This window comes from Mandrillus leucophaeus, unplaced genomic scaffold (genome assembly GCF_000951045.1).
Source record: "Mandrillus leucophaeus isolate KB7577 unplaced genomic scaffold, Mleu.le_1.0 Scaffold1047, whole genome shotgun sequence".
Classification (NCBI taxonomy): domain Eukaryota; kingdom Metazoa; phylum Chordata; class Mammalia; order Primates; family Cercopithecidae; genus Mandrillus; species Mandrillus leucophaeus.
Window position 1 is genome coordinate 601,469 of NW_012098621.1, and position 18,249 is coordinate 619,717.

Genomic DNA, 18,249 nt, shown 5'->3' on the forward strand with positions numbered 1-18,249 from the left:
CTTTAATCTTCCTAATCGCAAGAAAAAAAATTGTTTGGGTGTATACATATACATATATATACACATATATATATACACACACATACACTTTTTTTTTTTTCTGAGATGGAGTTTTGCTCTGCCGCCCAGGCTGGAGTGCAATGGCACAATCTCAGTTCACTGCAACCTCCACCTCCCGGGTCCGAGCGATTCTCCTACCTCAGTCTCCCGAGTAGCTGGGATTACAAGTGTCTGCCACCACACCCGGCTAATTTTCATATTTTTAGTAGAGACGAGGTTTTATCATGTTGGCCAGGCTGCTCTCGAACTCCTGATCTCAGATGATCCGCCCGCCTCAGCCCCCTAAAAGTGCTGGGATTACAGGTATGAGCCACTGTGCCCAGCCGGGTCTATGTATCTTAAATGGCCTTCATAACTTATGTTCATTACTCTAGTTCACAACACTCAGGCCTTCAGCGTAAATGCTAGCTAGAATCTAATAACATTGTTTTATTTGCACAAAATTTACATTTATATAATTATAGCTTAGCTTCTGTTTAGAATACAGGATAACATTTTCAGTAGTGATAAATGTTCTACTGTAGTGATACCAAGTTTTCCTGTTAAATATTTAAGTTAAAATAAGTCAATTAAAAATATTAAGAAAATAATATACGTAGCCAGAAATGACCCAATTCCCAGGGATGTATATGAATGATGAAAGCCTGGGAAATGCCGCCTTGAGAGCACCATACAAGTGTAGCCTTTTACTCAAATTTTATGGATTTCCATTAAAAGTAATAGAAGAGAGAAGAGAAAGGGGAAAAAAAGGAGAAAGGAGAAGTAGAACATATAAAATTACTAATTAGGGCCACTGATGGATTCTCACCAGGCATGCGTGCCCTGCTTTCTTTGACTCTGACAATATACAGGTCAATGTCTGTGATTCATGAACAACACAGGACTAAATTACAAATGCCTAAAAAGCTGTATACAAAGTTTCCAAGTTATAGTCTGGTTAAGAAAAAAAAAGGATAAAAAATAAAATCAGTGAATTTTAGAACCAAAAATAGTATACTATCGTTTCATAACCAAACAATAGTATATTATGCACACATATATCCTAGGACTTTAATTTTATAAAGATGAAAAAAACTCTATTATATCATCATTTTCTAAACTCTTAAATAAAGGAAATATACCAATTGAAGCACTGTAACGCTGAACCTTTCTTTTCCCATAAATTATGCACAGACTCTGATTTGTGACAAGACTACTTCTATACCTCACAAAGCTTACAAAAATAATCTGAATGGTAAATTAATAATTAAGGGACAACAACAACAAAAGTTAATTGAGTATTATACAGGAAAGGACTCAAAACTTAAAAAAAATTAGTAATTCAGGTATGACGGAGTGCTTCTTTTCAATTGGGGATTACTGACCTATTTAAATCTAAGTACAGAAACTCAACATTTCTCTCAAGAAGAAATCATCTTCTGTGAAATAAACCTAAACAATCAATAATAATCTCAGAACCTTCTTTTTGCATATTAAAAGATCGGCCATGACCTCAAGTTGTAAAGAATGTTTTCATTTAGCTTAAACTTTCTTTACTTACAGAGTAAATCATTCAGATAAAAAAAATCAAACAGCCCATTCTCTCATTTGTTTCTAAAAGAAACCAGAATCAGGACACTTTTATTAGATATAAAGTTTTTACTACTATATCACTGAAAAATAAAATTTTTACAGAACTCTCTGAAAATCTAAGACTTTAACTTTCAGCACCAGAGAACAGGATTTCTAAAAATCATCATTCCATAAGCAATATAGAACTCACCACCATTTCTACAATACTTACAGACTTGGGGTATTTCCCATCCTTTACATGTGTTGCCCCACCCTTCCCTCTCCAGGAAGGGAGTTCAACAGGATTTGGGGCAGGAGCAGAAGCAAGAAGGTGTATCTGCCCCCAAGCTTCCTCAGCGGCAGGCTGCACCATGTCCTTTCAGCCCCTACTACCACTGCCTTCCAGGAATCTACAGGACTCTTCTGATTTCAAAGTTTTAAAGCCAGGGTGCAGCTGAGAATAAACTTCAACAGAATTCCCCAGCCCTTGGGAAAAGTTCATATATTGTTTCCCACAGCTCCATAAGTTGGAACCAACTCTCCCTGCTCATTACCTGTCTAAACCCAAACCATTCAGCAGATCCAAGCAGGCTGCATTTAAGGATATGGAACAGAAACAACCAATTGTCTAAAACTATGCTTTACAACATTGTAGCCATTAGTCTGCATATGGCTACTTACATTTAAATTAATTAAAATTAAATGAAATTTAAAAATTCAGTTCCTCAGTTATGCTAACCCCAATTCAAGTGTTCAATAGCTATTTTTAGCTAGAAGCTACTAACCTGGACAAAGCAGATACAAAACAGTTTCATTATCACAGACAATCTATTGAATAGTGCTGGTCAAATATCAATTTGATATGTGTTTGTTTTTAACTAAAGGAGTAAACACCTAAAGCTAGGGGGTAATTACCTGCTGGCAGTAGGTTTCTGGTGAAAAAAGAAACATGGCTGGTTAGCATGGACCCAAGTAGAAGCATTAAAATGAAAGGAGGGTCTAGCAAAGCAGGTAGTTTACTTAAAAGTAAATACTAATTTTTCGATTATTAAAAATGATCATAAAATCAAAAACTAAGTTTTTTGCTACCTACTGAAGATTCATAATGTGCAAAACCATATGCAACAGAATAAAGGAAAAACAAGGACACAACCTTTACTCTTTTAACATTCCTAAGGAGACAGGACACACAGATAGACTGATGTTATTCTTTCTGTGACCATGCTTTTCAGAGCATGAAGTGGGGGATGCCAAGATTTCAGTCTCTGTCTGAGGAATATCACTGAGGCCAGGAAAAAGGATAGCCAAGGAACTGAGTCTATTGTAAATCATTTCTGCAAAAGCATGAGGTTATGAGCTGTTATACAAGGCAGATACCAGAGCTCATACTTGGCCCAAAAGGATTTAAAAATCACCTCTAATAACAGCAAACACCAAAATCAGAGTGACCATCATCATTCAACTGCCTCATCCTAATTAAACATATAGCACTGCAATTACCATCTGTAACACAGCACTAAAATTTTCTTTTTGAAGTATCCTTTCTATTAGAGTCAAAATAACAGCTAATCTGAGGTTAAACACAGCGCTCCTAAATTTAGTATCCACATATGAATTTTCTTATATAATATAACTTACGACACTTGTAAAGCTGCATTTATTTCCTTGAGTAGCTCGTTAGTCTTATTAAAATCTGCCCGCATGATATTTTTCTCTCTGAGGTGGTCTGCTGTCATGACATCCAACTCTTTTTCAAGCCTCTTGTTTAAATCTTGTTCATGCAACCTGTTTGATTTATTTTTAGTTAAGAAAATGTTATTCTGAAGTCAAGCTTTCAAAACTTTCTATTATTCTACCAGATTTGAAATGGTTTTTGGTATAATATATAGAAAATTAATGTAAACAGCCTAAATTAAGCTACTTACTTTCTGCTACAAGCTTCCGGCTTTGTTAAAGTTGTCTCCTTTAATGCTTTTTCAAATAACATTTTTAAAAGATTTCAGTTAATTATATACAATTTCCAAAGTGAATGAATACATGTACATCATTCAAGATACAAACATTTCATCTGTGTTCTAGATTATAATATAGTCATCAAATAAAGTAAAAAGCGGTCTTCAATATTTTACTAGAGAGGTAGTCTAGTCACAAAAATAGGCATAGATTACTAAATATCAGCACAACAGTTTTTCAGATGACACTGCATATTCCTTCCATTGTACTTAATGGCATACCTTATCTGTTGGTTAGATTCACTTCGTATTCTGAGAATTTCTTTCCCCTTAAATTCCAGTTCTTTGGTTAGGGCACTTATATTCTCATGAAGGTGCTGAACCTCCTTATCCAATTCAGAGACGTGATGCTCTCTGTGTCTTAATTCCTCTTGTAGATCTGTAATTCTACACATGTGCTCCTTACTCTGTAAAAAAAAAAAAAAAGTAATTTTTAGAAGTTTTCTACATATTTGATTTCTGTGTTTATCTGCGGGAAAGAAAATGACACACTGGAATGTCAAATGTAATCATTCTGACACTTCTTCTTCAAAAGCAAACTGCTGAAGTGAGAAAACCTCAAGGCCTCTTCTCTTTCCACATATATACGTGTGTATATGGATATAGCTTCAATAATGTCAGGTTACAAGGAACCCAAAAGGTCAAAGGACATCTCTCTCATTTTACAGATGAGGAAACCAATGCTCAAAGATGATTTATAACCAGTGGCTGAGTTGAGATTAGAACACAGGGCTCTTACATTCTCAGTAAGTTTTACATGATTTTGAAGAATAATTGTGGCACCACTGCCTAGAATCTAGAGAGAAAGTGCATCTAAGGAGGCCCTCCCAAAAGAACACTCATCACATGGCTTACAAAGCAGACTTAGTTTAGTGCTGCTCTAGCAGTTATCTGACAGTTAAGCTCTCTTCTGTGATCGTGCCACTCCAGTCTCAGTGACAAAGTGAGACTCTGTCTCAAATAAATAAATAAATTAAATAAAGCTCTTCAATATAAATAGAATGTGATAACCAGTGAAAATAAGAGTTACTACAAAATAATTTTCAGAAAATTATGAACATTCAATCTATTCAAACAGTACAGAATACTCTTACTTACCTGTCTTCTGCTGATGTCTATGCTTCTCTCTAATTCCATTTTAGCAGCTGCCAATTCTTGATGATGATTATGCCGTAACAAATCAATTGCAGCTGCATGTTGATGGTTGAGTTCTGAGCGCAAGGAAGCTGGAATTGCAAGGCAAAAATACGTTTGGTACCTTTAAAAAAAATTATCAATATTTTAGATAAAAATTATAGAAGTAAAAAAATTTAAAAATCAGAACACTTGTGTATGTCCATTAAATTAATAGATTATTACAAACTCACAAATTTAAATATTATAGACTACAATATACTATCATGAATTTAAAGTTAATCTAGCTTTGATGAGGATATAAAAAATGTCAAATGTTTAAGTGGATCAAGGCATTTTTATACATGCTTTCAGTATGCAGGTAAAGTGCTAATGGAGATGAAGTATTTTTAATTCATCTCTTTCACTATTAGAATAATAAAATTTGGTCAGGCACAGGGGCTCATGCCTATAATCCCAGCACTTTGAGGGGCCGAGGTGGGTGGATCACCTGAGGTCAGGAGTTCGCGACCAGCCTGACCAACATGGTGAAACCCCATCTCTACTACAAATACAAAAAATTAGCCGGGCGTGGTGGTGGGTGCCTGTAATCTCAACTACTCAGGAGAATGAGACAGAAGAATTGCGTGAACCTGGGAGGCGGAGGTTGCAGTGAGCCGAGATCATGCCATTGCACTCCAGCCTGGGTGACAGAGTGAGATTCCATCTCAAAAAAAAAAAAAAAAATAAAATAAATAAATAAATAAAATTTTAGAATTTAATGGTACCGTAACAAATATTTAGGAGGCAACTTCTCACCCAAATAAGAATTCTTCAAAAATATCCCTAATGGAGCCTGGCTGGTCAGTGTTGTTAGTGATCTGAAGGTCATCACCTTCATTTGAGTTTGGGATTATTTCATACAGTCCATAAACATTTACTGAATGCCAGGCACTATTCTAAGGCGGAATGAAATATGACAGTATCTCTATAACTGCATAGGGTTGAGGGGAAGACATTAGGCCAGAGAACTAAGTAGGGTATCAGAGATGACTATTAGGTATGACAAAGCACAGTACTGGAAGAACTCAAATGTTCTAGGAAAGGGAAACTGGGGAAGGGAATTGTCACAGTAACTGTCTGAAGACCAAATAAGAGTTCTCCAAATAGAGAAGGAAAAAGTATTCAGGAAGAAGGGATATCATGGGATATCATATATAAAACAGAAAGAACCTGGTCTGTCTGGCAAACTATAAGAGGGTATGGCAGGAGGCCACAGTGCACATGGTCATACTGTAAAGAAAATGGAACCTAGTGGGAGAAAGTTTTAGTACAAAATGTGTTTTATTTTAACCTAAGGCTCATAGTTCTCAAACTTGGATATGTTTGGTGGTATGCGTGAAGGAACCTGATCATCTTCTGAAACATGAATTTTACTTGAAGATTTTTGGAAAATCCATTAATTATATATTATATAAACAGATTTAAGTGAGTAAAATACACATTTATAAATTTTAAAGTGAAAACATGAGACTTCAAAGACAAGCTGTGCTTGTAGCTAGCCAATTCAGGCTCCTCTTGAAACCGCCATGTAAAGCATAAGTTGTTTCCCCTGGTGTTAAGGCCTTTTTCAGTGGGAAACCTTGACACGCACTGAGGTAGGACATGAGGAATCACTGAAGGATTTGAAGTGGGTTGTCACATGGTGAGATTTGAGCATTACAAAGTTCACCCTGACTGGAGTTTAGAGAATATACTGTGTGAAAGGAGATCTGCAAGGTTATGGCAATAATCCAGGTGAGAAATGATACAACCAAAACCAAAGTATGGCAGAGGACTAAAGAAGAGGAAACAAATAGAAGAAATGTTTAAGAGGGGGAGTAACAGATAGGATGTGGCAGTGAAAGAAAAAAAGTCAGCCGGGTGTGGTAGCTTACGTAATCCTAGCACTTTGAGAGGCCGTGGCAGGTGGATCACCTGAGGTCAGGAGTTTGATACCAGCCTGATCAACTTGGTGAAACCCCGTCTCTACTAAAAATACAAAAATTTTCCAGGTGTGGTGGCGGGCTCCTGTAACCCCAGCTACCTGGGAGACTGAGGCAGGAGAACTGCTCGAACCTGGGAGGCAGAGGTTGCAGTGAGCTGAGATGGCATCACTATAGCCCTGCAGAGTGAAACTCGGTCTCAAAAAAAAAAAAAAAGAAAAGAAAAAAAGTCGATTGTGACTCCTATTTTCCTGGTTTTGGCAAGTGGGTAAACAGTGATACCATTAATTAGAATAGGAGGTACAAGAATATAAACACATTTTAGACTATGGGAGACAGTGGGTTCATATTTTTAAATGTTGAGTATAAGTTAGAATATCTGTCTAACAATGCGTAAGAAATAGAAACCTAAGGTACAAGAAGAGAGGTGTGGTCTAGAAATGAATATGTGGAATCACCAGTACATAAATGGTGGTCGCAACCACGGATGTGAATGCAATAAACTCAGAAAAGGCTGAAGATTAAAAAAGAGACCAGAAGACTGGGGGCTTACTGTGGTTTAATATGGTTTCTCCCCTCTGAAACACATGTTGAAATTTGATTGTCATTGTGGCACTGTTGGGAGGTGGGGCCTTTAGGAGGTTATTAGGTCATCAGGAGGGATTAATGGCTTTCTTGCAGGAATGGTTAGCAAGCATAGGAGCTCCACCTCATTTTTTTCTAGCGCTTAGGCCCTCTCCCCGCTTCCACTTTTCCACCAAGCTACGAAGCAGCACAAGGCCCTCACCAGATGTGGCCAGCTACTTGATCTTAGACTTCTTGGCCTCCCGAATCATAAGCCAAGTAAACCTCTTTCCTTTATAAATTAGCCAGTCTGTGGTATTCTGCTATAGCAACAGAAAACAAACCAAGATAGAGCTGAATCCTGGGAAATACTAATATTTGATGGATGCGTGTGGAAACCGGACAGTGTATGAGATGAAGGAGTAGAGGTCAGAAAAGTAGGAATATAGTAAGTATAGTATATTATTATGAAAATCAAGGAAAAAATACTCAAGAAGGTTGTGGTCAAAGGGCTCAAATGTTGAAGATAGGGCAAATAAGATGAAAGCTAGTAAGTGGGAATACTTTGGATTTGGAAGTTCAAAGCTCAGTGGTGATCTCAGGGAGAGTAGTTTCAATGAAATAATGGACAAAATGTAGAATTGAAGGATCCCAACAAGGACCAGTATCTACAATATATAAACAACTCTTAAAATGCAACAGTAAAATGTAAACAATCCAATCAGAAAAGAGATATACAGATGGCAAATGAGCACATGAAAAATGCTCAATAACATGAGCCATTAGGGAAACGCAAATTAAAACCAGTTTTAATGATGAGTTATCACTACATTCCTATCAGAAAGGATAAAATATAATGACAACATCAAATGTTGGTGAGGATGTGAGCAAAATTTATATGATACTAGTAGGGACGTAAAATGGTACAGTCACGCTAGAAAACCTTTTGCAGTTTGTTACAAAATTACACATGTAGCTGCCATATGACCCAGCAACCGCTGGGAGTTTTGCTCTTGTCGCCCAGGCTGGAGTGCAATGGTGCGATCTCGGCTCACTGCAACCTCGGCCTCCCAGGTTCAAGTGATTCTCCTGCCTCAGCCTCCCAAGTAGCTTGGATTACAGCTACCATGCCCGGCTAATTCTGTATTTTTAGTAGAGATGGAGCTTCACCAAGTTGGTCACGCTGATCTCAAAATCCTGACCTCAGGATTTCCACTTGCCTCAGCCTCCCAAAGTACTGGGATTACAGGTGTGAGCGACCGCACCCAGCTAACAAAGATGTATTTAAATCATATTTAGTGGAGTATGTTTCAACGGACTAAACAACAATAGTTCCAACACTAGGACTGTTTTTGCCTGACCTCACAAAGCTGTGGAACATGTGTATTCCCTTTTGGCCACATTTCTATAAAGGCTACCTCCACGTTTGACTGCAATTCCTGTGCAAAGACAGGGCAGTAGTTCATTTTTTAATTCTCTTTGCTCAGCAATCTCTAGCACATGAACAGGTTTTTCACAAATCTTTGACAAATGTCTACATTTAACCTGATTTTCATGCTAGCAGTCATAGCGGATTTTAAAGGAGGAAGAGGAGAGCTTTAACCACTTCGTCTGGGACTCCAAGCAACATTATAGATGAGAAACAGGGTCAGATGGCTTTCCCTTCGAGGCCCAAAATATTGATAACACTTCAGTCTTCTTTGCTCCAAATTCCTACTTGGAAAGAGTGTGCCACTGAAGTATGACAACATGTTAAAAATATTAGGAGAATTTGGAATAAAGCCAAACAGAAGAAAAATGAGATGGTAAGAATAAAGAGTTATTGAATGACATTAAAAAACAAAACCCAAAACAAATCTTTAAATACATACCCAGTTTTTCTTCAAAACTCAACTTATCTCCTTATAAAAAGTAATGATGTGAACACCTCATAGGTAGAAATCTCAAAGAAATATATATCTCAACAGAAAAGGCAGACCTAATCCTCACTTTTCCCATTAAAACAAAATCTTGAAGTGGAAAAAACCATATGACCATGCAGTCTCAGGACATGTGGCTCCATGCCCTTTCTATTGGGCAGTGATTGATTTCTGGAACACCTCAATGTGCTGAGTCCACTTAGTCCAAAAAGGACAGATTAGAGTACCAGCGGTGTTGCTTGCATAGCTGGAGTACAGAGACAGCTGAGGGGAATTCACTTTACTGTTTGTGTCCTGTCTATTCATCTGGTAACTTCAAATAAAATATGCAATACACTTAGATATTCGTTTTGATGTTTCAAAATTTTAAAATAAAACTTGGTGATTCTATGTTGAATTTAAAAAATGTTAAAAATGTACATATGAATATGACAAGATTGTAATCTTTTCAAAATACCAAGCATAGCCTTTCCTTCATCTTCTAATTCAAACCGAAGAGTCTGAAGTTCCTGTTCCATTTCTATTCGGAAGCCCTCCATTGACTCTCTGTGTGCATCTTTCAATGATTGAAGCTCTGCAGAATGCTTCTGTTGTAAATGATTTTCAAGAGCCTAGAACAAGACAAATTCAAATTATTATGCTAGAATATAGGAAGGAAAACGCAAACAAAATAGAAAACAGTTACTAAAACTCAGTTATTTAAGAAATACAAAATGTTTAGGTTCATTTTCAAGAAAACTAGACATAAGATAATCAACATTAGAAAAAATAATTAGGGTCATTTCAGTAGAATAAATAAATCATCATGAAACCAGTTTGATTCAATGTATTTTGTCTATATATTGAATGGGCTGGGCACAGTGGCTCACCCTTGTAATCCCAGCAATTTGGGAGGACAAGGTGAGAGGACTGCTTGAGCCCCAGAATTCAAGACCAGCGTGGGCAACATAGTGAGACCTGTTTCTACAAAAAAAATTAAAAATTAGTCAGGCATGGAGGTGTGCGCCTATAGTCCCAGCTATTCAGGAGGCTGAGGTGGGAAAATCACCAGTCTAGGAAGTTGAGACTGCAGTGAGCTATGATCGTGCTGCTGCACCTCAGCCTGGGTGACACAGTGAGACCCTGTCTCAAAAAATAGAAAATCATTTTTTTTAAAATGTAACTAATTATTATTAGGCTGTTGGATTACATTTGAACGTATGCCACATAAAACTTACTCTCTGCTCCTTTTCCTTTTCCTCTTCCATAGTTTGAAATGCAAGGACATGTGCTTCTTTTAATGATTTGTGTCTTTGCTGATGTTGCTCCTCTAATTCTTCAAGCTCTTGCGTAAGCCGCTGTCGTTCTTGCGTAAACTGGGCTTGCAGTTGTTGCAAAGAAGTCTGAGACTGGGAAAGCTGTATCTCCAGATTCTGTTTCAGCAAGGAAATCTATGTCCCAGAATGGTACACAATGAAGAATAAATACAAGGCATAGTTCACAAACTATCCATCAAAGGGGGAAAAGCACTTCAAAGATATTAATGATAGTAAAATAACTGCCTTAATATTTCCATTTAAAACGTTCTAAAATATATCACAAAAATTTAAAAAAATGGTGATTTACTATCACCATTTAAAATTTTACTTTCTGTAATTATTCTGAAAATAGTTTAGTTATATTGTTTATAGACTGTCTAAAGAACACTGCAGCCCACATTTAGATATAAATACCCATGTTATGTTGCAATAAAAATTCATAATATGAAATAAAAACATAAGACAATTAACATTTTCGTTAGGTTATAGTCACTTCAAGGAAGAGTATGAATAGTTAAACCACTTATTTGTAAAGCAGTACAGTGAAATAGGACTGTGAGCTCTGAGTTAAAATTCTAGCTCTGTCACTTGTTAGTATGAACACCTCACCAGGTTATGTTACTACATATAGCTCACTTTGAACAGACTCTGGCATGTACTGAGCATTCAACAAATATTAGCTAAGATTATTTGAGAATTAAAAACTTACTCTTTAAAAGATGTATCAGTTTATAATTTAGAATCATTATGTAAATTTTTATTTTTTATTTAACTCAAAGTTCTTGAAAACCTTTAAGTTTTCAAAATGTCTCAAACGTCCCACAATCTTTTATTCAACCATTATAACAATGTCAGGTACTTTTCTTTGACTATGGAAAACTGATTTGTCACTCCTTTAGAAAACAGACATCAGCCTCAATATGTCTGTATCACTTCTAGATGTCTTAACATACTTATAATTATTTTGGTAAGAATAAAAACATAAAACATAGGTATATGTATATATCATATATGTTCATATATGCATTTGATAAAACCATTTAACTGACCTATTTCTATTCTCATACACAGGATATTGTAACTTGAGACTATATAACTGTGTTCTAAAAGAAGTCTAAATCTAAGAGGAACTTAGGAGAACCAGATACAAAGTTGTAAAACATGTTCCATAAGCAACTTAAAACACTCTATGCTTTTATATACTGGTAAAACAGTTTCTGTGGCCAAAAAAGCCAATGAAAAGAGGAAACTTTAAAGTGAGTTTTTGTAAATGGGAAAAGGCTCTCTTTTAATTGATGGAAGGCAGACATAAGTTGCCTCACACGTCTCCCAAAGAAAGGTACCTGGGAAAGAAAGAGAAAGGGTGGGGAATCACCAGACATGCAAAAGAAGAACGGAGGAAAGAATCATTAATTGGAAAAAGGAAAGGTCCGAAGCAAGCCACCATATCCCTTTAAAAAGCAGCAGGAAGAGTCACAGACTGTAGTGAGCTTAGGGTGATGATTAGCCTTCCAGAAGGGTTCTGGATAAAGTTATCAATCAGAGTTAGTTATAAAGGTTAGCATATGGCTTTATGGAAATAGTCAAGCACTGGTGAGAAATCATATTAAAAAATCTAGGTTTAATCTGTTTTAATGTATTTCCAAATAAGTGACTCTACCTGTTGAAACTTTATGAATTCTGCTTATTAATTTCTACAAAAAACTAAGGTTTCAGAGGTTATTTTAAAGTTTTGGAGCCAAGGTGGAACTGCAACCCTCTGATTCCAGATATCACAACTCCTTATACCTCTAAATGGCAGCAGCATCCACGATTTACAGACTGAAATAAATCCTGCAAATGTGAAAATGTGATATGTGCATAAGAATGTCACAGCCACAGCTAACGCCATACTTATGGAATATGATAAATTATACCACGTGACTTCTCACTATTTTATGCAATGAAAATCAGGACAAAATAAATATTGAAGACAGCCTAGAAAGAAAAAATAAACCATAAAAGGGTAACAAGAACAAAAACAGACATTGTGAACACTGATTTGTAACTGGTAGAGCCATTCTCTTCCCAGCAAGTTGGTTCTTGAAATAGAGAAGGCACCAACACACTCTCTTTGGAAGTTCAACCCTAGTCCCAGCCTAAGCATGGGGACCCATGGGACTGCCCTTCTTGGGGATTAAAATCTACCCAGCATTCTGCTCACCAAGCTGTCTGCCCTGGTACAGATCTGTGTCCATCCAAAAAGAATGGACATGTCTTTCTGCTTTGCACAAAAGTGACATATAGGCTAGCAGTGGCCCTGGATCCTATCCTCAAATTTAGTGTGTACTTCAATTAGTAGGAAACCAATCAGCTCGCATTGGTATTTCTTATTTTTTGCAATACCTACTTCAAAAGTTTGCTGAATCGATAGACCTCTTGTGTTAATTTGACTCACATTTGACTATTAACAGGTGACACTTATGAAGAAATACAATATTTAAAGTGAATGATTGGAAGTACCACAGTATATAAGTTACATATTTAAAATCTACAGAGTTTTAAGTTTCTCCAGCTAAAATAAAATACACACAAGTATTTTACAATGTAATATACTTTACCTTGAAAGAACTCCAAAATAGTACTTTCCATCTTAGGATATGTGATTAATCTTTGTATCTACACTCAAGAAAATAATATAAACTATGTGCAGAAAGACATTATCATGCAGTTTAGTGCTCAAATACACTCAGATATTTTGTATTCTTAACTTGGAAAGCACATCAAAATAATATTAAGGCCATCTAAAATCTCTGAATTCATGCTCAAGACAGTAATGTGAATTATATGCAGAAAGCCTTAATCATGCAATGCAGCATCAAAATTTATTTTGTTCCTTTTAAAAATAAATTAGTAGAATTGCAATAAATAGCCTTTATTCAGCATGAAAAGTATATGGCACTTTAAAGACAATGAGCAAAGCAATGTAAAGTGAACTAATTTTTATAGCTATAAACAGCTGAGTTTAATATAATCAATATAAATACATATTAATGTAAAACTTTAACTGAAAAGAAACCTCTGCATTAAAAGATTTAGGCAATTTTGATAAGTATTTTTATAACAGAATTATAGACTATCTAGAAAGGCATGTGTTGAATAAAGAATGAGAACAAGTAGTTGCTTCAAACTATATATTATATTCAAATTATGTAGTGCATGGTATTAGTTTCTATACATTTGTTAAAATTCAAAAAATTCTATTTCTTATTTTGTTTAAATAAACCAAAACAAATTTTATTTTGGAAAATAATTTAATCTTTAGTTTTTAAATTCTTAGCACAGCAATTTAGATACGAAATATATAATATATTCTACTGGTTGATAAGCGCCAGATATTTTAGAGACAATTTTAAAGGTCAGACTGCACTGATAGTAATTGCCACCTTCTGTCTCTACCATTTAAAAAATGATTGCCTTTTTGAAAATAAAGTTTTACAATCTTTTTGAAAATGGAATATTAAAGTTTTATAATAATTTCAAAAAGAAAAAATTAAAAATATATGGGCCTGGCACGGTTGTTGCTCATGCCTATAATCCCTGCATTTTAGGAGGCCAAGACAGGTGGATCACCTGAGGTCAGGAGTTTGAGATCGGCCTGGCCAACATGATGAAACCCTGTCTCCACTAAAAGTACAAAAAATTAGCCGGGAGTGGTGGCGGGCGCCTGTAATCCCAGCTACTTGGGAGGCTGAGGCAGGAGAATCACTTAAACCGGTAGGCGGAGGTTGCAGTGAGCTGAGATCGTACCACTACACTCCAACCTGGGTGACAAGAACAAAATTCCATTTAATGTGTGTGTGTGTGTGTATATATATATATATATGGCTCACTGCAGCCTCAACCACCTGGGCTCAAGTGATTCTCCCACCTCAGCCTCCTAAGTAGCTGGGACTGCAGACATGCACCAACTAATTTTAAATTATTTGTAGAGATGAGGTATCACTCTGTTGCCCAGGCTAGTCTTGAACTCCTGGGCTCAAGCGATCCTCCTGCCTCAGCCTCTAAAAGTGCTGGGATTACAGGCATGAGTCACTGTGCCCAGCCTACTTTTTACAGACCAGTTTCACAAAGATTCTGTACCTCTATAATGGTGTTAGTGGAAGAACTGTCTCAAAACAAAAACTGAAACATCAAATCTGAGGTACGGGGTATGACAGAATGTCAATATGAGACATGCCATTAATTATGTACATATTACCTACAACCTTTGGTTTTTGATGCAAATCAGTGTTTTTTTCCTTCAAAAACCATTAGAGTCTTGTTACAAAAATGAAAGAATATAGAAAGTATACAGTTTATTCCTATTTATCAAAGTAAAAAGTGGTTCATTATGAAAATTTTAAAAATATAGGAACATATAAATAAAAGGGAAAGTCTCCTTCATTCCCTTTCCTCACCAAATCCCAATCCCTAAGGGTAACTGGTGTTAATATTTTGGTATGCATTACTGCAGACTGTAATGGCTTAGGTCTCTCTTGATATAATTCACTGTTTTGTTTTCTTTTGCTTTCTTACCTAGATCATGTGTCAATGGCTAGATGATTTTACCAAATGTAGAGAATATATCTGATAAAATGTTGGCTATGCCTTATATACAAAAGTTACGGAGGCTCCAGGACACATCTCAAAAGATCAGTGCTTAATGTCCATAGCAGCTGAAACAGACCCCTGGGGCAGCTGATGTGGACAGACATCCTATATGTATCACATAGAGAAATAAACACCACTTCAAATGTGGTTATTTTATTTATTTATTTATTTATTTATTTTGAGACGGAGTCTCGCTCTGTCGCCCAGGCTGGAGTGCAGTGGCGCGATCTCGTCTCACTGCAAGCTCCGCCTCCCGGGTTCATGCCATTCTCCTGCCTCAGACTCCGAGTAGCTGGGACTACAGGCACCCGCCACCACGCCCGGCTAGTTTTTTGTATTTCTAGTAGAGATGGGGTTTCACCATGTTAGCCAGGATGGTCCGATCTCCTGACCTCGTGATCCACCCGCCTCGGCCTCCCAAAGTGCTGGGATTACAGGCGTGAGCCACCGCGCCCGGCCAACACCACTTCAAATGTGAAACCACAAGAGTGTCCTGACCTGCAGATGTGGATGAGGTGCTTTTCACACACTCAACTTTATATAGCTTATTCCAAGATGAGTATGCTGAGGGATTTAATGATGTTTAATAATTTTTCCAGTACAGGGAACAGTGAGTTTGTGTTTTTGTAGTTTTTTTCCTTCCCTTCAAAGTGGCATTTATAAGGTACTCATGATATTTAGATATGACCCATTCTTTTTAATAACTACATAGACTTCCTAGGGCTGGCACTGCCCCTCACTTCTCCAACAGCTGTTCTCTCTCTTTCCTTTCTTCCCAGTTGGCTGAACACCTGGGTTTGTTTAGGCATTAAATGGAAATCCCTGGAAGGTAAGCCCCTCTCATAGTACTTTCAGATGAATTAGGACTGGGACAAGAAAATAATCTAATTCTAAGGTATTAATATCAACTCCAATCCTTCCAAATATATAAAACATTAAAAACTGCTAGCCTATCAGTCTGAGCAGCCCTCAGGAAAAAAACTGCTAACCGAGGCTTAGTAGAGGACAGTAGGAATAACTTATTACTATGTCAATGACTTAATGAAAATGCTCATGTAAAACATTTAAAGGTGCTCAAATATTTTAATTATATGATTTATTTTTCTTCTTTAATCACTAATGTGCTATTACTGAGGAAACTAGTTAAGAAAAGTAAATTTAAGCCAGAATTGTGGTCATTTTGAAAAAATTCTGAATTGTTCTTTTTTTTTGTATTTTCTAAGATGTATAAACTGAGTTTATTATTAAAAACCACCAAAATGCTTCTAGTGGAACATATCCCCAATCATCCTCTTATTATTAACTAAAACTAATTAGAAAGCATCTCTAAAGGACAGATGTAACAATAACAGTCACTTGTTTGTGAATGTGCTAAGCACTGAACTCTTGTATGGAAAGCTGGGGTACATACCATGTACTGAGGGAGTGGGCAGGTGTTCACCCTGCAGAGCACAACACTGACAAAGTCATGTTTTGTTGTGGATGATGACAGAGTGAAAAGGTGATCCTCAATGACTATAACATTATAAAGGAGATTTCACTCTTACCAGACCCTTTTACTCTTTCTGTAGGAGATGAATCAAGGCACTTTCATTCCAGTTATTAATAGGCAATTTCAATAAGGTGGTTTTTGTTTAATGAATAAAAAGTACAACTATTGAAGAAAATGTGGCTGTGCTGTCACAAATATTCTAAAGTATAATTCAATTAATTTTTAAAATAATCATATCCTATTTGGGTTCTTATTTCTATCCCAATTAGCACATATGTCAAAATGTCTGTATTGATATAACTATCATGCCAAAATTTGTACTATGTTCTATGTGATTGCTAACAAGAATTTCTAAATATAACCTATTTCAGCAACACTGAGATAAATGTTCATTGTTTCTTTTAAGACATGAAAGAAAATGCTGCTAAATGTATTTGCATATTTTAATTATTTTTTACATAGAAAAAAGACTGAATATGAAAACTACATAAAATTTTTATTTTCTTGCATAGTAGAAAAAACTTACAGGGGTATGAGGAAATAGTTCCATTCCAGAAGTATCAGAATTTCACAAGACATCTCTAGGCTCAAAGCTTTGATTTCTCTAGGGCTGGCATTAGTAAACTACAGTCTGTTTTTGTAAATTGTTACTGGAATACAGTCATACCCATTCATTTACATACTGTCTATAAGTATTTTCACACTACAATGGCATAGAGTTTCTGCCACAGAAACTGGCCCACAAAGCCAAAAGTATTTACTATCTGGCCCTTTATAGAAAAGTCTGCTGACTCCCGCCTTAGGACATCAAGAAAAATATTCAACAAGGTTCAATTCTCTGTCATCTAATTTTAAAGGACAAGTTGAGTATGGGTTTAGTGTGAAAATAAATCTCATTTTTTCTTATGATATACAAAGAAAAAATTTTTTAAATGAGTGTTAAATGGAATATTATTTTGAAGATGAATTTCTGCATACTTGAGTGTACATAAGTAAAAAGTGATCACTTTGTCAATTCTTAGGAAAGGGATTTACTCCATTTTGCTTTTCATCTGTTGACAATTATAACATTACAATGTATAAAATACGTTCTAAATCACATAAACCTTCATAACAATCCAGTACTTTTAAAAAAGGAAGTCACTAATGCTAGTTTTTCAAAAAAAAAACTAGTTTAACAACAAAAAAATTTTACATTTATTTCCATTTTTATGAATCAACTAGTTAATAGTTTTTCAAAAATATTACTATATCTTTCAAAATAAACATAAAAATAATGAAATGTATGTCTGAGATGTAAAATCTCAATTGGCTTTATAATAAATATATGCTTATTTATTAACACATGTGGTAGATGTATGCATAAACAAATGAATGACTGAACATTAGAAGCTTTTATTACCCATATACAAAATATATCTTATTGAATGCCAAACTATTTTTTATATAAGCTGAAGCTTTAAAGCAGTGATGTTGTTTATGCAAAATGAAAAGTGCAACATGCCCTTGTGTACAAATTGTAAGTGCCAACAGTGAGTTTGTGTTTTTGTAGTTTTTTTCCTTCCCTTCAAAGTGGCATTTATAAGGTACTCATGATATTTAGATATGACCCATTCTTTTTAA

General features: G+C 35.8%; 1 protein-coding gene and 1 long non-coding RNA gene across 4 annotated transcripts in view; one reads left to right on the forward strand and one right to left on the reverse strand.

Annotated features, from left to right (window-relative positions):
• Positions 1-18,249, forward strand: part of LOC105540154 — a 90,700-nt gene that overhangs the window by 50,577 nt on the left and 21,874 nt on the right. The gene's annotated exons all lie outside the window — the stretch shown is intronic.
• FAM184A (family with sequence similarity 184, member A) overlaps positions 1-18,249 on the reverse strand; it is a 67,429-nt gene that overhangs the window by 10,045 nt on the left and 39,135 nt on the right. For 2 of the 3 annotated variants that reach the window (XM_011980648.1, XM_011980640.1), the window contains exons 9-12: positions 10,422-10,634; positions 9,662-9,815; positions 4,722-4,849; positions 3,846-4,030 (exon numbers count right to left, since the gene is read on the reverse strand). In XM_011980648.1, the coding sequence (XP_011836038.1) occupies positions 3,846-4,030; positions 4,722-4,849; positions 9,662-9,815; positions 10,422-10,634 (680 nt within the window). Of the gene's footprint in view, positions 1-3,249; positions 3,397-3,845; positions 4,031-4,721; positions 4,850-9,661; positions 9,816-10,421; positions 10,635-18,249 lie in introns of all 3 variants that reach the window. The other variant, XM_011980633.1, reaches the window with a different exon arrangement.